This window comes from Littorina saxatilis, linkage group LG9 (assembly GCF_037325665.1).
Source record: "Littorina saxatilis isolate snail1 linkage group LG9, US_GU_Lsax_2.0, whole genome shotgun sequence".
Classification (NCBI taxonomy): Eukaryota; Metazoa; Mollusca; class Gastropoda; order Littorinimorpha; family Littorinidae; genus Littorina; species Littorina saxatilis.
Window position 1 is genome coordinate 36,274,185 of NC_090253.1, and position 22,211 is coordinate 36,296,395.

General features: G+C 42.0%; 1 protein-coding gene across 2 annotated transcripts in view; it reads left to right on the forward strand.

The window, feature by feature from the left end:
* LOC138975944 (peripheral-type benzodiazepine receptor-associated protein 1-like) overlaps positions 1 to 21,926 on the forward strand; it is a 35,190-nt gene extending 13,264 nt beyond the window's left edge. Inside the window, exons 1-5 of one of the 2 annotated variants that reach the window (XM_070348718.1) lie at positions 10,518 to 12,052; positions 15,680 to 15,799; positions 16,625 to 16,765; positions 18,215 to 18,406; positions 21,313 to 21,926. In XM_070348718.1, coding sequence (XP_070204819.1) covers positions 11,867 to 12,052; positions 15,680 to 15,799; positions 16,625 to 16,765; positions 18,215 to 18,406; positions 21,313 to 21,606 — 933 coding nt within the window. In that variant the 5' untranslated portion in view covers positions 10,518 to 11,866 and the 3' untranslated portion in view covers positions 21,607 to 21,926. Of the gene's footprint in view, positions 1 to 10,517; positions 12,053 to 15,679; positions 15,800 to 16,624; positions 16,766 to 18,214; positions 18,407 to 21,312 lie in introns of those variants that run through there. The other variant, XM_070348719.1, reaches the window with a different exon arrangement.
* Positions 21,927 to 22,211: the final 285 nt, after the last annotated feature.

The window sequence follows — 22,211 nt, forward strand, 5'->3', positions numbered from 1 at the left end:
GTTAGGACAACTGCTACGATTTTCTCAGTAATCGGTCAGTCAAGCGGATGAAAGCTCTCTCTCTCTCTCTCTCTCTCTCTCTCTCTCTCTCTCTCTCTCTCTCTCTCTCTCTCTCTCTCTCTCTCTCTCTCTCTCTCTCTCTCTCTCTCGTGTGTGTTTGTGTGTGTGTGTGTGTGTGTGTGTGTGTGTGTGTGTGTGTGTGTGTGTGGCGTGCGACCGTGCTTGTTTGCTTGTGTGCACCCGTGCGTCTGTCTGTCTGTTGCGTTTGGTCGTCTTTCTGTCCTATCACTAATCCTTCCCGCCTTTCACGTTTCTTGACTTTTAGGCCGAAATGTAGCTGTTGGGGTCAAGGTGGAACAAGTACATTACCTTTCTTTTCTAAGCATTTACCTCGAGTTCTCCCTTGGAGTATGTTCCGTGGTGCAGTTCAAACCTGTTTATACAGTAAGGTTGTGATGATTTTCCGATAAACCGGTGTAACACGAGAAAATTACTTCCACGAGATTTTTACTCCGGAGTAAAAATTTCGTACGAAAATGTTACTCCCTTTACGAAAAAAAAGCACTCCCCAATTACACGAGAAAGTCACTCCCCACGACAGGTAAATTCCGAGTAAACATTTCGTACACAAATGTTACTCCCCTACTTCACCCTAACACGAGCAATTTAACTTCCCATGCCAGATTTACGAAATTTATACTCCCTTGTCCCCTGTTAGTCTTGGTGGTGGAAGGGGTGGAGGGAGGGTAGCGCGACATTCGTTTGCGCGAGATCACATATTGGCATTATCCCTTTGCCCGTATCCCATTTTCGCCTACGAAATTTGTACTGGAAGTAAAAACAAGTCGCGTAAGGCGAAAATACAACATTTAGTCAAGTAGCTGTCGAACTCACAGAATGAAACTGAACGCAATGCCATTTTTCAGCAAGACCGTGTCCACCGCTCATGGCAAAGGCAGTGCAATTGACAAGAAGAGCGGGGTAGTAGTTGCGCTAAGAAGGATAGCACGCTTTTCTGTACCTCTCTTTGTTTTAACTTTCTGAGCGTGTTTTTAATCCAAACATATCATATCTATATGTTTTTGGAATCAGGAACCGACAAGGAATAAGATGAAAGTGTTTTTAAATTGATTTCGACAATTTAATTTTGATAATAATTTTTATATATTTAATTTTCAGAGCTTGTTTTTAATCCAAATATAACATATTTATATGTTTTTTGAATCAGAAAATGATGGAGAATAAGATGAACGTAAATTTGGATCGTTTTATAATTTTTTTTTTTTTTACAATGTTCAGATTTTTAATGACCAAAGTCATTAATTAATTTTTAAGCCACCAAGCTGAAATGCAATACCGAAGTCCGGGCTTTGTCGAAGATTACTTGACCAAAATTTCAACCAATTTGGTTGAAAAATGAGAGCGTGACAGTGCCGCCTCAACTTTCACGAAAAGCCGGATATGACGTCATCAAAGACATTTATCAAAAAAATGAAAAAAACGTATGGGGATTTCATACCCAGGAACTCTCATGTCAAATTTCATAAAGATCGGTCCAGTAGTTTAGTCTGAATCGCTCTACACACACACACAGACAGACACACACACACACACACACACACACACACACACACACACACACACACACACGCACGCACATACACCACGACCCTCGTCTCGATTCCCCCCTCTACGTTAAAACATTTAGTCAAAACTTGACTAAATGTAAAAATGGGGAGTAAAAATTTAGTGGAGGGAGTCATTTTTTCGTGCCTTGGGGAGTTCTTTTCTCGTACGAAAAATTTACTCGGAGTAAGAATTTCGTACGAAATTTTTACTCCGGAGTAAATTTTTCGTGTAGTAAAAATTTCGTGTTACACCGGCCGTACAAGTGAGTATAGGAGTAGACTCCATTTTCCGTACACTGCCTTCCAAGTGCTCTTTAAACTTTGTACTCAGGCCATCTCCTCCGTTCAAGACGTCGCACGTTACCTCCAAGACAAGGGTGTAGGTGGGAAATTGAACAGTCTTCGCTTGTAAAAGTTAGCGTCAGGTGAAAAGCTTGAAGGCAAGAGACGGTCATTAGGAAGAAAGGGTGTAAGTGGATTGGGTTACAGGTGTTTGCAGTGTGTTGTGAAGGGGGAAGGAACGCCGGTGCTTTTGAAGTCAAACAAGTCTTGTTTACCTGCCCCGTGTTTCTAGTGACAGCGTTTGCGTCGATTTGGGATAACCCCCTCTTGTTTGTTTTCTTCCTTTTTTTTGTATAGGGGAGAGTACTTCCTGGTTGTCGCTTTGCCCGAAGACCTGCGCTGCTTGTTTGACTTGTAATCTTCCCATTTGTGAGAAGTTCAGTTGGTGGAAAAGGGCACGGGACGAAATTGAAGTTCGGTCACTGGATATTATTTGTATCCTACTGTGACCATTATCTGTTACGAGCAGCTGCGTGAAATAAAACAAGTCGCGTGAAGCGATATAGAAACATTTAGTCAAGATCAACACCACAAACAAGTCATTGCCGAGACTACATTCAGATAGTCTCGGCTAACCGTACCGAAGACCGAGACGGGACACGCTCCCCTCCGCGAAGCACGCTTCCGTGGTACTTAATGAACCTATTTTCTTTCATTCTGAGCACATTTTTAGAGTAAACATGACATATCTATATATTTTGAATTCAGGAGAAGATGAGGAATACAATGCAATCATTTTTTAATCTGTTTCTGAAAAATCGATTTTAATGACAACTTTAATGCGCAAACTCATTAATTAATTTTTAAGCCTCCAAACTGAAATGCAATACCAAAGTCCGGGCTTCGTCGAAGATTGCTTGACCAAAATTTCAACAAAATTGGTTGGAAAATGAGAGCGTGACTTTCACAAAAAGCCGGATATGACGTCATCAAAGACATAAATTTATCAAAAAAAATGAAAAAAACGTCTGGGGATATTATACTCAGGAACTCTCATGTTGAGTTTCAAGAAGATCGGTTCAGTAGTTTTCTCGGAACCGATCTATACACACACACACACACACACACACACCACGACCCTCGTCTCGATTCCCCGTATCTATGTTAAAACATTTAGTCATAACGTGACTAAATGTAAAAAGGAACCTCAACCTCAAATCTCAATGAACAGAATAAATTCGTTGTGGTCATGTTAGCTCTGAAACTGATGTTTGCAGACTATTGTTTCTTACCAACAAATAACCGGACCTAACCGCGAACATAAAGTCGGAACATAAGTCTTCTGTGGTTGTATTAGGTCTGCACACGAAAGCAGGGAAGTATTTCCAGCGATACGCCGCACTTCACTGCGTGTTGACTTTTCCGTCCAGGTGGGCAATGTGCAAAGTAATATAATCTTGCCGTTATTTAATGATTTTGATTGGGAATACAATCTCTCGCAAAGCGTACGTAAAGCACCGGGGAAATCCCCATGTTCAAACAGTAATGCAAGCTCGTCGCTGTATATTTACTGTTCGATTCTGGAGTACCGTTTTGTGCAAATTAATTAGATATTGCAGTTAGTGAAATGATCTTAAGTTGGAATATATATAAACTCTAGCAATCCGGCCCAGAAAATCTCAGTGTCCATGTCCAACTCGTCATGAAAAATCGGCACTTTTTGCATTTTGACTGTTCGGTTCAGAAAAAGTCGAATGCAAAGTACTAAGATGTTGCAGTTGAATGAACTTGATTTGGACATTCAGAGCCAGCAAAGCAGCCTAAAACCACCAGGAATATCTCCCTGTCCATACCGTCATGCAAAATCGTCATTATTTTAATTTATTGAATGTTCGCTTCAACCGCGCAGTAATGCGCAAAGAATACGATCTTGCAGTGAAGTGATGTTCATTTGAAATACAATATTAGTGCAGCCCCCAGGAAAATTCTAATGTCCATGTCCAAAGCTTCTCGCAAACTCAACACTGCATTATAACTGTTAGATGTAGGTGCGCTTTAACGTGCAAAGTAATACGATCTTGCAGTTGAATGAACTTGATTTTGAAATTATAATCGATCAAAACAGCAAGTAAAGGCACCACACAAATCTATGTCATGCGAAATCGTCACTGTTTATTGACTGTAACGCACACAAGTAATACGATCTTGCAGTAAAATGCATTTGATTTGGAATATAGTATCTAGCGAAAGAGTCTTAAAGCACGAGAATAATCCCCTTGTTGAAACCGTCATATACACATCGTGGCCATGTGATGGGATCAGATGCTGCACTAACAGGCAATTAAAGCACTGCATAAGGAGGTGAAGGCGTGGGTGTGAGTATGACTCATGGATCGTTTTGCAATATGCTCCCTGCACAGTGTGTTTGATCAGTTTGAACAGATGCCGGTATGCGAGGGGCAATAATACAGTTGAACCTCTCTTTCAAGACACCCCCAACCCCCCCCCCCCACCACCCTTTAAGACTCACTCCCTTTAAAGACCCCGCTGTTTTCTCAGACTTTTTATGTAAAACCTCTGTAAATTTACCCCCAATTTAAGCCTCCTACCTTTTTAAAACCTAATTTTCTCCGATTTGTCGAGGTCTTAAAGGGGGGTGTTCCACTGTAGACGCAGATTGTTATGCTGTCGATGTCAAGTTTGCGGAGTTGAGGTCACAAGCATAAGCTGTGCTCGGTCAGCAGTTTGTTCGACTGTGAAGGGTAGCTGTCAGTCGTTTGAGTAAGCTGTCAATCCGAGTCAGAGAAAAAACCGAGGAAAAGGCTTGTTAATTAGTCTGCTCCACCTGGCCATAAGACATGAACTGAGGTCCATCCGCACTTAGGGTAGTTCTCTCTGCCATTTGAGCGATTCTTGGGGGGGAGTTTCTGGCGAATGTGACGAATGTGAAGAATGTGGGAAACCCACTGTACCTTAATCTAGACGCACACGGCACGATTTGCTCCAAAACGCACCACAAATATGGTAATTGATTAAATAAAAGTGAGTGAATGCGCCTCAGGGCGCTGCTTCTCTCCGGTGTTGGAAAGTAGAAGTAGTCTAGAAGCACCGCCTGGCGGCATGACAGCGCCATATATGACGTAGCCCCGCAGTAATTGCATCACGTACATTCATGCATTCACTGACCCCTTGCTTGGACTGTAATTTTTCAGTTAATGTGATCATATCTCCCATCACTTTTTGGGATATTGTTCAACACTAACCTATCGAGAAAGATGTACAAAAGAGAGCTGTTTTATTTGCACAGGTGTTGTTGTTTTGCCAGTGTTACCGCACCGATGATCACGTACGACGAAATTCAGCCTTTGGGTGCGGCCGGTGGTTTTTAAAACCAACATCTTTGTTGGTTGTCTATTCTGTCAATTTAGTACATAAAGAGGCAAAATGTCATCTGCTTTTCATTCTTCTCCTGTCCTTCTTTTCCTCCTTCTTTTCCTCCTTCTTCTTCTACTTGAAGTACAGACGTCTTGGGTAGGTTTGGCGTTTTGGGGGTATATTACTGAAGTTAGTACAGTGGCCTTTTCTTTTTGTTTAACACTCCCTCCATTACAATTGATTCGCATGATCTGCTTTGAATAGACACTCATCTCGTTTGATTTTGCTCTTTTAACGACCTGTAATACAGAATGAATTGTAGCGCTGATTGTCATAAAGCAACACTTGATGAAGACACTGACATTGAAGACGTCATGCACTATTAGAATGATAACGACGAAGAAATGAGGTGTGAACTTTGTGTGACACGCAGTTAAAGCGTGAACTATATGGCGATGAGTAATGCATGTTTACAGAAAGCATTCAGCATTTGTACTGATAGGCCGCAACATGCTGCCCGGCTGCTGTCGTTATCTGGACACGCACATCTCGTGCACTGACAACAATTGCTTGATTGGATTCAGTGTCGCTATGCAAACAACCCGTCTGTTGCCTACCTCCTTTCCCTCAACATCCTCCCCCATCCCCAAAACACCTTCCCTCACCCCCCCTAAATCGCTTAACACTTCTCTCCCTCTTGACTCGACCCCCCCTCCTTTCGTCCCCCTTCTCTCTCACTCTCTTTCTCTCTCTCTCTCTGTCTCTCTCTCTCTCTCCCTCTCTCTCTCTCCCTCTCTCTCTGTCTCTGTCTCTCTCCCTCTTCTCTCTCTCTCTCTCTCTCTCTCTCTCTCTCTCTCTCTCTCTCTCTCTCTCTCTCTCTCGCAAGCACACGCAGGCGTACGAACACACACACACACACACACACACATGTAGAGTACACTGACTGTAAATATGTGTGGCTCTTATTATATTCTTGTCAAACGCAGCTGTCGGACAGTAAAACAGCGGACACTCTCACCTCTCTGTTGGGCACTGTATTGTCCATTTAATTGTTGAGTTGAACATTTTATTGTTGAGTTGAACATTTCATTCATACGCTACAGTACGTTGATAGGAAGATAAGAGGGGACGTTGACTGTATGGAGGACGTCGATGGGAAGCTTTCGTTGTGACAAAGAATTATAGTCAATTCAGCGACGGTCGGGTGAAAGTGCATTATATTTAATTGTTGCGTTAAAATGACAAAATCTTCGTGAGTAGTTCTTTTATATTTCTCTTTCTCTGTCTCTTTCAGAATTTCTCTCGCTGTCTTTTTCTGTCTGTCTCTATCTCTGTCTCTCTCTGTTTGTCTCTCTCTCTCTCTCTTTCTCTCTCTCTCTCTCTCTCTCTCTTTCTTTCAGTCTGCCGCCCCCACCCCCCCTCACCCCCTCTTTCTCTTTGTTTGTCTGTCTGGCTGTCTTACTCTCTGTTTGTCACTGTCTCTGCCCATTCCCCCCCTCCCCCTCTCCCCTTGAACTCCGCTCAACGACTGCCCTTCCCCCTCCCTCATTTCTAATTACTTTTGACACTGCCAATTCTGCACCTTGTTGTGTTGGACTCATTTTTAGACAGCTCATTTTTGTTGAATGCGCCAGGCTTAAGCGCTTTTTGGGTCAACAATCTAAATATTACCTTTGTTCTGAACACCAGCAGTTAGCTCTACCCTTAGTTCAGAAGAATGCATCTTGTTTGATATATAGATATGTACTTAAAATTACGTGTTTCACACATCCTGTGTGTAATAGGTGTCAGTTTACTTAGTGCTTATTGAATTATCTTGGGTAAACAGGAGCACCTGTCCATTTTGTGTAGTTTCCATTAACGGCTTTTAAGTCTGTGTTTGATTGCTCTATCGTCAAGACTTGAAGTTCAATACATTTAAACCGTCATTCTGAGTCTTGCAAACATAGCAGGTATTGCTCTACCAATTTACATGACAACACTGAGTTTGTTTCTTTTCCTGACCATCATACATTCTCAGTAATTTTGAGTTCTTTATTCAATCGTTTTCTATCGTTCTCTGATTTAGAAACAAGCAGTATGATGACTGTTTCTGTTTTCGATCCGTATTTCTGCCACAAGTTTACATACGTACCGAGTATTTTGGCTGTACGTAAAATAAAATGTAGATACTCGTTGGACGATTCAGTTGTAAATTAATTGACCGTTAAGTAAGCCTTGCTTTCGATGTTTAAAAATCTTCAGGACACAGTATTGTCAAAAGAGCCATCTGAAAAGCTTCCCATGTCAGCTTCTGAACGAGACAGCCACCTGTTGCAAGCGCTGTTTGCATTATCCCCTACCTGACGTTGCCTACATAAGTGGTTGACAATTGTTTTCTCTCTTGTCGGCTGTGGTAAATAGGCCAGCTTCATTTGTTATTTGAATGCTAACTCATATTTTGTGCTGCGACGAATGACTATGATATCGCTAGGTACAATAAAGCTGTATCCATTGTTTTGCTAAATTTCACGCTGTTTTCGCGTCGCGTCGAATCGACTCGTTTAAAGGGGCTCGCCAATATTTTGACAATATTTTGTTTTAGGTCATACTCCGAAAATGGTATTCATAGGCTGCTGCGTCAGTTGCAATATTACGCAGTGAGAAACTCTGACTTTGTGGAATTAGGGGGCAGAATCAAAATCATGATAACCTTCTTTTTGTAGAACTAATAAAAGGAAAACATTAAATTTGTAAAACTGGAGTTACGTCATGTGCTAGATGCACTAACCCGGATGAGCCATACAACGCTTTCTTGGTGGCAATATGCTGTCTGGCAGTCATACACACACGACACACACACACACACACACACACACACACACACACACACACACACACACACACACACACACACACACAAAAGTTCACATAAAACGTATTGAAAACACAGGTATTGTTCAAGCGTTGATTTGACCGCCGGGCTGTATAAAACAAGAGTGGTGTTTAGAGTGTTGAATTGTATTATCTGGTGAGGCTTGACCTTGACCTTGCTACTGTAGGTAGGATTTATAAAGTGGGGCCGAATTGAAGTGAGTGAAAACGTTTTATGACTGTCACAGCTGCTGTCCAACGTTCAAACAGCAAAAGGGGCGACAATGACATACCTAGAGAGAGAGCGGATTCACTTAGCGTATGCGTTGTATATTTGCATCAAATTAAATGTTACTGCTTTCCTCTAAATCTATCTCTCTCTATCATGCCTAAATGCCATCTGTTGCCATACAAGAGGGAGTGTTGAAAGAAGTTGGGGGGTGGGCGGGGGGGGGGGGGGCGTGGAAGTGATACTGGGGGATGGTGAGAGTGTAGGTAAAGTGTACACTATATATATAAACCGCCGTACATTTTACTGTGTACCAGGTTGTGTGTTATGCGCTGTCTCTTTTGAAGGAATACACATGTTTCAGTAAAATGGTGAGTGTGTTTTCTATAAAAGCCACTGAGTCATCGAAACATATAGTACCCAATATTGAGGACTCTGTGATGACTATCTATTGCTATGGTCTGTTGAGACAGTGATATCAAAATCGAGACCGGAGGTCGAGATTTTGATATCACTGTCGAAACAGACCAATAGCAGAAGATATCATCACACAGTCAGTCAATGTTAGATATAATGCTAATTCTCTGGACATGTTGTATTTACTGTAAAGAAATTACAAAAGTATTTGTCTCAGTTTTGGCTGTTCCATATCCCTCCCTCTGATTATTATTTCTTTTTACATTTAGTCAAGTTTTGACTAAATGTTTTAACATAGAGGGGGAATCAAGACGAGGGTCGTGGTGTATGTGTGTGTGTGTGTGTGTGTGTGTGTGTGTGTGTGTCTGTCTGTCTGTCTGTCTGTCTGTCTGTCTGTCTGTCTGTCTGTCTGTCTGTCTGTCTGTCTGTCTGTCTGTCTGTCTGTCTGTCTGTCTGTCTGTCTGTGCGTGTGTGTGTGTAGAGCGATTCAGAGTAAACTACTGGACCGATCTTTATGAAATTTGACATGAGAGTTCCTGGGTATGATATCCCCAGACGTTTTTTTCATTGTTTCGATAAATGTCTTTGATGACGTCATATCCGGCTTTTTGTAAAAGTTGAGGCGGCACTGTCACACCCTCATCTTTTAATAAAATTGATTGAAATTTTTGTAAAGCAATCTTCGACGAAGGCCGGACTTCGGTATTGCATTTCAGCCTGGTGGCTTACAAATTAATTAATGACTTTGGTCATTAAAAATCTGAAAATTGTAATTAAAATTATTTTTTTATAAAACGATCCAAAACTACGTTTATCTTATTCTTCATCATTTTCTGATTCCAAAAACATATAAATATGTTATATTCGGATTAAAAACAAGCTCTGAAAATTAAAAATATAAAGATTATGATTAAAATTAAATTTCCAAAATCGATTTAAAAACAATTTCATCTTATTCCTTGTCCGTTCCAGATTCCAAAAACATATAGATATGATATGTTTGGATTAAAAACACGTTCAGAAAGTTAAAAAGAATAGAGATATAGAAAAGCGTGCTATCCTCCTCAGCGCAACCGCTACCGCGCTTTTCTGGATTGTTAATTTCACTGCTTTTGCCACGAGCGGTGGACAGACGATGCTACGAGTGTACGGTCTTGCGGAAAAAATGCAATGCGTTCAGTTTCATTTTGTGAGTTCGACTGAGCTTGACTAAAATTAATGTTGTATTTTCGCATTACGCGACTTGTTGTTAACTCTTTTCTTGTACTTTTCAGTATTTTCAAATGTCTTTTCTTTCAAAAAATCTTTAGTCACTTGCTCAACTTAATTCTGGGATCATTACATTTTCATATATATTTGTTTGTTTTTAAATTTAGGTGTTTTTGTTTTTGAAGTGGGGAAGCAATAAAGAGGTCGTCGATATCAAAACTGATATCGACGGAAATGTCGTCGATATCACTTTTGCACTGAGCTCAGTTTTGCCCAATTGACCAATGGAAATCCACGTAACATATGAAATAGCAATACTATTTGCTGGCTGTGCCCGTGTGATACCGAGGCCTATTGTGTGATTCTGGTTAGATGCAAGTGTGCTGTCTGTCGACAGCGTATATGCGCAAGGCAACACGAGAGCGCGAGAGTATGGACAAGAACAAATAATATAATTATCACACAAACACAATCATTTATACTGCTGCTGTTGTTGTTGTTGATGATGATGGTGACGACGGTGATTTGACTGATTTTGTCCTCGGAAAATGAGTTCGGATCTTTTTAAAAGTGAGAAGAAAAATTTACCGTATGCTCCCGTTATTCTGCGTACCAGTTTTAAATTCGTATTACCCCTTGGTCTAGATCTTGCTTTCCTTCTCATATCATTGTGCTTGGATTATACATCTTCTTCGTGTTTAAAGGAAGTGTTGAGAAGTTGAAATTGTCTTGAATATCCATGGAGTACCAACTGCAGTCCAACAGACGGCTGACAAAAGTTGATTTGTGATACAGGAATTTAGACAGCGATTTGGATTATTCGTACCACGTTCTCTTGGAGAAATAATGTGTTGTGTGATTTGCGGCTGATTTGATTTTACACTGGAGTGTTCGTTGGAGTGCAGTGATAAGTTACAAAAGCGTATGCGTCACAGTGGAGTTTATATGTGAAGGCTGACATGTACGCTACGACGTGTTGTCGGTAACACAAAAGCATACGTTTACAGAATGACGCACGTCACAACGGAGTACATGCTGCGGTGGATTTTACCTGACGACTTGTCCAAGTGTTGACTGGAAAACTGTTCTCCAAAGCGATACAACGTGTCTGAAGGATGACCCCACTTCAGATATTCCTAAAAATCGTCTGGAAGTTTCTAGCTTTCTTTAAATACCATAAAACTGCAGTCATGGAATATCACAAGATCCCTGGCTAAAACTTTGCACGACTGAATCGCCATCTTGTCAGTCTTGTTTGGGAAAGCCCGAATAATCTCACGACCTTTCACACTGAATGCAAAGAGTATCTAACCTGTATGCCCCAGCGGTTGTCCTTCTAGGCCCACGACGGTATCAGGAATATCTCTCTTGAACGATGAGCCATGCGTTGCCGTCCTAGTTTAACTTACACAGAAGGCAAAGAGTATCTAACCTAAATAGCCGTCGCTCACACACGGATACTCAAGCGAGCCTCTTCACCTGAAATAGAGTCAACAGTTGCCATGTTAGTCTACCATAGACGTACGCAAAGAATATCCACCTGGAATACGACACCCGTTAACCACCCACGGATTTAAAGTGTGTCTATCTCGAAAAAGCCAGCTTTTGTCCAGCTACGGATACCAAGAGCGCCAAACCACAGGAGTAATACATCAGCCATTTCCTCGGAACGTACTCCACGTGGATGGTAAGAGCGTCTATCCCGAAGAAGCCATCCTTTGTCCTGACGGTGTAATCCACACGAAAGCAAGAATACCCCACTCCGAATCTTTTTCCGTTCATACCCTGAGTAATAAGCTAACCGTTGCCCACCCACGGATGCCAAGAGGACCTACCCCGAAGAAGCCCCCCGTCGCCCACCCAGTGTACCCCGATGCCGTCGTCGTGGAGCGAGATGGCCATGAGCGGGTGCCTGCCCAACAACACGAGCGGTGAGAGCGGCCATTGGACTATGGCCTCTAGTGACGTCACCAACCATGACCATGACGACGACCACGACTTCCTGGAGGAGGACTTGCTGGACCATCAAGAGGAGGAGAAGGAGCAGCAGCGACTTCAGGTATTGGGCGTTAGTGTTATAGACCACTATTGGACCTCAGGCATACACACTATAGACCATTCTTTTAGGGGCCACGGCTTTTTGGAGAAAGATTTGTTGCACGATTAACAGCAGGAGAAGCAATATCAGCGACTTGAGTTATTAGACGTTAGTGTTATAGACCCCTCTTGACCTATAATTATGCGCAGTACTATTGAATATTCTTAGGGTTGTGGGAAAAGAGCTGCTTGGTAATCAACAGCAGCAGGTGAAGCAACGGCAGCGGCTTCAAGTGTTGGAGTACAGGTGAACGAACGAACGAACCTACGAACAAACGAACGAACGAACGAACAAACGTCCGAAGGAACGAACAAACGGCCGAATGAACGAACGAACGAACGAACAAACGGACGGACGGGCGGACGGACAAAACAACCAATCAACCAACCAACCAACCAACCAACAAACAAACAAACAAACAAACGAAAAGCAGCTTTGGAAAGTTAATCCCTGCATGCTTTGAAAAGCATACGCGTGCACTTTGTACATATGAAAACAAACCTTGCAAATCTCTACCCGCGTAAACCACTCGTGCGTCATACAACACGTTTTGTATCGACCGCTTCACTAGCAGAAGGGGGAGAATTGACGACAACAAGAGCAATAACAACAACGAGCGGCAAATAAGCGTACAAAATAGCAAGCCATCTAACAACAAAACAAACATAAAACAGCAATTGAGCGATTGCATGTAAATGTGTCCTTTTGAAAACAAACGCTGGTCATTCTTTGGGTGTGAAAACAAACGCGTGTAATTCTTTGGGTGTGAAAACAAACGCTGGTAATTCTTTGGGTGTGAAAACAAACGCTGGTAATTCTTTGGATGTGAAAACAAACGCTGGTAATTCTTTGGGTGTGAAAACAAACGCGTGTAATTCTTTGGGTGTGAAAACTAACGCGTGTAATTCTTTGGGTGTGAAAACTAACGCGTGTAATTCTTTGGGTGTGAAAACAAACGCGTGTAATTCTTTGGGTGTGAAAACAAACGCTGGTAATTCTTTGGATGTGAAAACAAACGCTGGTAATTCTTTGGGTGTGAAAACAAACGCTTGTAATTCTTTGGGTGTGAAAACAAACGCTTGTCACTTGCTATATATATATACTGGAGTACACAATCTAATCGTCCGTCCTAAAATACATTTCAATCTACCCATTTTCTTGCGTCAAGGGTAGATTTAACAACAACACCAACACCAACACCAACATCAACAACAACAACAACAACAACAACCCGACGAAAGAGCGAGCAAAGAAGGAAACGAACATATAAACGGCAACAGAGAGTACATATGCATGCACCGAATAACTTTTATTTTATCAAACGCGCGTAACTCGTTGGATGTAAAAAGAAACGTGTGTCCTTTTTTTTATAATGCAAAATAATGCCTATGTAGTAGGTTTTTATGAAACTGCCTCTATACAAAACCTATCCATACGTCATGAAACAAACTCGTCTCGACCTGTTCACTTGCAGAGAAGGGATGGGGTTTGTTGGGGGGGGGGGGGGGGGGGGGGGAGTTGAGGCAGGGTTGATGTTGACGGGGATAAGGGGATAATTGATGGCAAAGAATCCAGGCTCACTGATCCACTGTGTGTGTTGTGTTTTCTTCACAGCTGTCGCCTTTACGTCGCTATTATTGATCTCTCTTTTCCTCGCAAACCTGCTCTTTGCTATTTGGGTCAGTAGTCATGCACTTGGAAAGGCCTAACCCAATTTGGTGCAACGTCTTTCATCCCCAATCAATGACAGTTATTGCCTGTTTTGAAGTTACCCGTTTTTGTGTTGTTTCTTATTGTCTGTGTTTGAAAAAACAACAATACGCTTCTAGAAAAGTTATGTTCACCAAAAAAGCCAACACAAAACGAAACAAAGCAAAGTCAACCATTTTTTGAACAGTTACGATAATGCCATGGTTTGCCCCCCCCCAAAAAAAAAGTAGCGTGGTCTTTTATATTCGGACTGCAACGCACTGTTAAACATAGAAGAAATTGCCCCAGAGGCGTATGTCATACAGAGCATGCCGATTTCCCATAGCTTAAGATACACTATGTCTGTGGTCCTTCTTATTTTCTCGAACTACTTACAGTCACGTCATTTTGTTTTCGTCTGGTGTTACACCCACTCTTACACATCAAACGCTGCTCAACATATGATTGACAAGCCGTTTCTTAGCTAAGCCAGCAGCGAGCAGGTTGTTATCACACCCTCAAGGAATGCGTGAACACAACGTAGGTGTGTGTTGTATCCACTTATTGATCTCATCAGAACCACTAATCCCAGGTATTCATCCCTCTGATTGATTCTGGATACCTTACCCGTGTGGTCGATGATCGGAGCTTAGCGCGTCTTTGATCAGCATTTGCGAGTCATGGATTAATTGAGTCGCGTTGTTGGTGTCAACTTGTGCAACTCATGGCCCGACACTTGCTTGCCTTGGCCCCCTCCTGTCAAGAGGCTAAATGTGCATCTGTCAACCTATGTGTGCGATATGTTTTGTACCGTAGTAAGAAAATGTGCCGGGGTTAAACTCTGAATTATGTCTTCCGTGATAAAGTAATAGACACTTCGAACTCATTCATTAATTAATTCATTCAGTCAATCAGTCAGTCTCTTAATCACTCACTCATTCATTCACTCACTCACTCACTCACTCACTCACTCACTCACTCACTCACTCACTCACTCACTCACTCACTCACTCACTCACTCACTCACTCACTCACTCATCCATTAATTCATTTATTCGTTCAATTACTCTTTCATACGTTTGAGAACACATCCACGGTTTTCTGCTCATCCAGACGTCCGTCTACTGACCTGTCCATGTGTCTGTCCATTCGTCCGGATGTCCATTAGTCAGTCTATTTGTTCGCATATTCACCCATCCGTGCATCCTTCCACTCACTCGTCTGTCTGTCCATTAGTCTCCTGTTCATCTGTCTGTCGTCCTATCCGTCCATCTGTCCGTTCGTCCATCCACTCTTCAGTCTGTCTTTCAGCCTATCCGTGTGTCTGTTCGTTCGAGGGTGTGTTAGCCGTTTGTCCCTTCACTATACGCTCTTTGTACTTTGTTGTGTTTAAATGTGCGAATGTACTAAAGCCAAGCAACATTCCTGTGTATTGCACGTGACTGTAATACAATCTTATGTCTTATGTCTCAAGTCTTAACTCCATCAGTCCTTCCGTCTTGTGCATGTCGATTTGTCTATGCATGTATGCAAGCCATTCGCCCATTTGTCCGTAACCAGTGACTGATCACGCTGTTAAGTGTCAGCTCTGCCTTGGCGTGACCAGCGAGTGACCTGGGTGTACTGGTTCTGTTAAAATTGACAGCACAGCTACCATTATGACCAGTCTACCATGTCTTTGTATCCTCTGTCACGTTGTTTGGACACTGTAAGTAGTTATCTGTTTTTGCCATCAGTGTTCAACCTTCGACGTTTCGTCTGCACACTGCTTGTGTGTAACAGCAATAGTGATTTGTTTTTATGACCAGTGATTGGCTGTTTGTCCTCTGGATAAATGCTACCACATTACTCACAACATAATAATGTCAAAACTGTATGTATGCTGATTGTGTGTTGCAGTCGAAACGCGATGAGCGAGAAAGGGAGAAGACTCTGCAGAAGAAGATCGGCGAGTTGCAGACACAGACTCAGCGACTGGAGCGACGCATCATGCTGCTCAAAACAGAGAATGACACTCTGGTATGTCCTCCTTTTGCATTAAACGTCCATTGGTAATATTACAATTCAGTGTCCCAGATTGTGACCAGACGCCATTTGCATAACTCTTTCTTGTGGTTATATTCAAGTTTAGTGTCCAAGTTTGGCAATATTACAGCTACTTGTTCTAAACCTCAAGCCTGCTTCCTCACTAATCATCACATATGACCATTTCAGGATATTCACACAAATGTTTAGGTACCATCACGCATTTCCCTAGTTATTGTTTGTAATAACTATATTACTTCAAGACTTGTCCAGTCTGAAAGAAGGATAAAGTGCATCGGAGGAAACTCTAGCAAATGATTGGAACATTTTTAGTTTGTTTATGCTCACAACAATAAGGTAAAGGTACTGATTTCCATCTCTGAATCCGGAATTTTTTTGAAAGGCTTCTTGATTAAAGTTTACAGTGGCCCTGCATCCGGTCCGCTAGTATGATTGAATTGAGGTGTAAGAAAGGACAAATGAGTTTGTTCGCGCGCGCGCGCGTGTGTGTGTGTGTGTGTGTGTGTGTGTGTCTGTGTGTGTATGTGTGTGTCTGTGTGTCTGTGTGTCTTCGTCTGTGTGTGTCGGTGTCAGCTAAGGGGTGGGGCTGGGGATTGTCTAGAAAGCTTGTGTCGACGTGTGTTTGTCTGGGTCTATGTTTTTGTCTGTGTGTTTGTCTACGTCTGTGCCTGCGCGTGTCTGTTTCTGTGTCTGTGTCTCTCTGCCTGTCTGTGAAAGCTAGTTCATGTGTGTTGTGTCTATACACAAAAATTATGGCTGGCCGCTCATCATCGTTACTGGTATTGTTTTCCTGAACAGAAAAAGAAGCAGGAGGACCAGAAGCCGCTGGAGGAGAAGATCAAGGTGCTGAAGAAACGGAACGCAGAGCTCGCCACCATCGCTCGCCGCTTAGAGGAGAAAGCAAAGGCACTGCAACAGGAAAATGCCAAGAACAAAACGGTGAGCAGAGGGAGGGTGCAAAGGGAGGGAGGGAGAGGCAGAGGGAGAGGGAGAGGGAGAGGGAGAGGGAGGGGGAGGGAGAGGGAGGGGGAGGGGAGGGGAGGGGAGGGGAGAGGGAGAGGAGGGGAGGGGGAGGGGAGGGGAGGGGAGGGGGAGGGAGAGGAGGGAGGGGGAGGGAGGGGAGGAAGGGACTGTGGGGAGGAAGGGAGGGAGGGCGAGGGAGGGAAAGATGGAAAGAAAGAGAAAAAGAAAGAGAAAGAGTGAGAGAAAGAGAAAGACAGACATGCTGCTGCTGCTGCTGCTGAAGATGATCGAACTTATTTAGAATGAAAGATGCTTCAAGCCAAAGAGTACCGATAAATCTAATAAATTGGCTTTTGAAAGAAAGACGGGGCACAATGCAGCTTCAGTTCACATTTGACTACCCTGGACACTCTCCCATGCAGTGTGTGTGCACGTGTGCGTGTGCATCTGCTCTACCAATGTCCCCCGCTGATGTCTCCCGCTGATACGCCTTTCCTTAAAAAGATCATCAACAACAGAACTCAAATGACCAGAGGCTTGAGAATTCAAAAAAATGAACCAAAGGAAAGACATCTAAGTTCTCCTTGACTGTGAAATATGCAACCTCTAAACAGAGGCCCCCACATCGCTATCCCCTCCTCCCGATCAGACCTTCCACACATCTGAGAAAGTCAGGTCTTCAAAATGTGAAATGAAAGTGGGGGTACATTTACAGCGCGTTTGAAGAGAAAGCATCAAAGAACACGGTCTTTAAAAGGAAAGAGTCTTACATCAGGGGGTCCTGAAAGGGAGGGGGGACGGAAGTTTAAATGTACCTTTCATACTGAACCCTTCCCGGCCCTCACTTACAACACACCAACAACATTGTGTGCCGTGTAGTGACTCTTTCACTCATTATTGGACGTGCTTAAAACTGGTCCTTTTCTGATACTGATAGACTGATCACTGGACGTGCTTAAAACTGGTCCTTTTCTGATACTGATAGACTGATCACTGGACGTGCTTAAAACTGGTCCTTTTCTGATACTGATAGACTGATCACTGGACGTGCTTAAAACTGGTCCTTTTCTGATACTGATACTGATAGACTGATAGACTGATAGACTGATCACTGGACGTGCTTCAAACTGGTCCTTTTCTGATACTGATAGACTGATCACTGGACGTACTTAAAACTGGTCCTTTTCTTCATGCACAAAACGAGCTTTTATGTCATGTTTTACTGATAGACTGATCACTGGACATGCATTAAACTAAGCTTGTTCTTGACACAGAAAACGAAAGAAGAAGGTAAGGCGGACGGAGAACCCCTGAAGAGGATTTTCGCCAGACAGCGAGACAAGAACATGGTGTACCGTATATTTACTGTTTCACCTATAAACAGATCCCTGGACATGTATTAAACTACGCTTGTTCTTGATTCAGAAAACGAAAGGTGAAGGGCTGGGGACGGCGGACGGCGAGCACCTGAAGAGGATGTTCGCCAGGCAGCGCGCCAAGGACCTGGCGGAGCACGCTAAGAGCATGCTGGCCAAGGACCGCGAGATCGAGGAGCTCAGGACCAAGTGTCAGGAGCTGGCTGACGCTCTCAGCAACGGTGACGTCATGGCGCCTGAGGTCAGAAGCTAGACATAGACATAGACATTAACAACTTTATTATCTAAAAAAGATAAATTGAGGTTTAGTGTATACATAAAGCACACCATCAGACAACACACAACACAACACGTAAGAATGTCACACCGTAAAGTGCTTTGCATGCACAGCGACATTACTAGCCTACCACTAAACATCACTGCAACAATACTACCACTAAACATCACTGCAACAATACTACTACTAAACATCACTGCAACAATACTACCACTAAACATCACTGCAACAATACTACCACTAAACATCACAGCAACAATACTACCACTAAACATCACAGCAACAATACTACCACTAAACATCACAGCAACAATACTACCACTAAACATCACAGCAACAATACTGCCACTAAACATCACTGCAACAATACTTCCACTAAACATCACAGCAACAATACTACCACTAAACATCACAGCAACAATACTACCACTAAACATCTCTGCAACAATACTACCACTAAACATCACAGCAACAATACTACCACTAAACATCACAGCAACAATACTACCACTAAACATCACAGCAACAATACTGCCACTAAACATCACTGCAACAATACTACCACTAAATATCTCTGCAACAATACTACCACTAAACATCACAGCAACAATACTACCACTAAACATCACAGCAACAATACTACCACTAAACATCACAGCAACAATACTGCCACTAAACATCACAGCAAAAATACTACCACTAAATATCACTGCAACAATACTACCACTAAACCTCACAGCAACAATACTACCACTAAACATCACAGCAACAATACTACCCCTAAACATCACAGCAACAATACTACCACTAAACATCACAGCAACAATACTACCACTAAACATCTCTGCAACAATACTACCACTAAACATCACAGCAACAATACTACCACTAAACATCACAGCAACAATACTACCCCTAAACATCACAGCAACAATACTACCACTAAACATCACAGCAACAATACTACCACTAAACATCTCTGCAACAATACTACCACTAAACATCACAGCAACAATACTACCACTAAACATCACTGCAACAATACTACCACTAAACATCACAGCAACAATACTACCACTAAACATCACTGCAACAATACTACCACTAAACATCACAGCAACAATACTACCACTAAACATCACAGCAACAATACTACCACTAAACATCACTGCAACAATACTACCACTAAACATCACTGCAACAATACCACCACTAAACATCACTGCAACAATACTACCACTAAACATCACAGCAACAATACTACCACTAAACATCACTGCAACAATACTACCACTAAACATCACAGCAACAATACTACCACTAAACATCACTACAACAATACTACCACTAAACATCACTGCAACAATACTACCACTAAACATCACTGCAACAATACTACAACTAAACATCACAGCAACAATACTACCACTAAACATCACTGCAACAATACTACCACTAAACATACACAGCAACAATACTACCACTAAACATCACTGCAACAATACTACCACTAAACATCACAGCAACAATACTACCATTAAACATCACAGCAACAGTACTACCACTAAACATCACAGCAACAATACTACCACTAAACATCACAGCAACAATACTGCCACTAAACATCACTGCAACAATACTACCATTAAACCTCACTTACTACCACTAAACATCACTGCAACAATACTACCACTAAACATCACTGCAACAATACTACCACTAAACATCACAGCAACAATACTACCACTAAACATCACTGCAACAATACTACCACTAAACCTCACAGCAACAATACTACCACTAAACATCACTGCAACAATACTACCACTAAACATCACAGCAACAATACTACCACTAAACATCACTGCAACAATACTACCACTAAACATACACAGCAACAATACTACCACTAAACCTCACAGCAACAATACTACCACTAAACATCACAGCAACAATACTACCACTAAACATTACTGCAAGAATACTACCACTAAACATTACTGCAACAATACTACCACTAAACATCACTGCAACAATACTACCACTAAACATCACTGCAACAATACTACCACTAAACATCACTGCAACAATACTACCACTAAACATCACTGCAACAATACTACCGCTAAACATCACAGCAACAATACTACCACTAAACATCACTGCAACAATACTACCACTAAACATCACTGCAACAATACTACCACTAAACATCACTGCAACAATACTACCACTAAACATCACTGCAACAATACTACCACTAAACATCACTGCAACAATACTACCACTAAACATCACTGCAACAATACTACCACTAAACATCACTGCAACAATACTACCACTAAACATCACTGCAACTTCCTGGTGCTCATTATTTAAGACCTAAGTTAAGTCATGATGGATTAAGATAATAAATAAATCCATCATGACTTTACTCTTTTACGGGTTTTAGCTTGTAGTTCTTTTTGCTTCGACTTTCTTGTGTTGACTGACTGCAGAGTGGGCTTGCCTGTTGTAGGCCTCAGATCTTTTTAACGCCCGAGCACTCTCTTAAAGTCCGAGCACATTTTGATATGGAAGACCTAGCTAGCACTTAAACAAAAAATCCCTAACGCTTTTTGTTTTTAAAGCCCGTGCATTTTTGTGTGTAAAAAACCAGCAACTCAGACGGTGTATGTCAGTATGAGCGTTTACAGTGACGTGATTACACGTAGAAATGTTTTGTAGGTTTTTATACTGTTTGTGTGTGTGCGTGTACGTACGTGCACTTGTGTTTTAGCATGTATGTATGCGTGTACGTGTGAGTTCTTTGAACGTGCGATTGCTAAATCTCAAACAAACCTGACTGCAATTAATATTTCGCCCCGCAGAACGTTCATCTGTACGAGGAGAAAGAGGAGCTGGTGAACATAGTGAAGCAGGCAGCCAAGGAAAGACTACAACTGGAGCAGCAACTCGCCCACAGCAAGACCAAAGAGGTACGAGTTATCTCTCTTCCTGTCACACTTCTCTTCGTTCTCTTGTGTGTGTGTGTGTTTCTATCCGTCGCTCTCTGTGTCGACCTGTTCGTCCGTATATTTGTGTGTATGTCTGCATCTCCTTATGGTTTAAACAATGTTTATTCATATTTACATGTTCAGGAAATGTACATGGACATAGGGTGAAGACAACAACAAGCCTACGGCTTATGGTGGTGTCTTCAAACACATTTACAATAAGAACATGGCAGACAAGCCCTTACACAGTAAATAACAAGTCGCGTAAGGCGAAATTACTACATTTAGTCAAGCTGTGGAACTCACAGAATGAAACTGAACGCACTGCATTTTTTCACAATGACCGTAATCCACCGCTCGTGCAAAAGGCAGTGAAATTAATGAGCCTGTTTAGTGCGGGGGTGGTTGCGCTGTGCTGCACAGCACGCTTTTCTGTACCTCTCTTCGTTTTAACTTTCTGAGCGTGTTTGTAATCCAAACATATCATATCTATATGTTTTTGGAATCAGGAACCGACAAGAAAATTGTTTTTAAATCGATTTCGAAAATTTTATTTTAATCATAATTTTTTATATTTTTAATTTTCAGAGCTTGTTTTTAATCTGAATATAACATATGTATATGTTCTTGGAATCAGAAAATGATAAAGAATAAGATGGATCGTTTTATAATTTTTTTTTTAATTACAATTTTCAGATTTGTAATGACCAAAGTCATTAATTAATTTGTAAGCCTCCAAGCTGAAATGCAATACCAAAGTCCGGCCTTCGTCG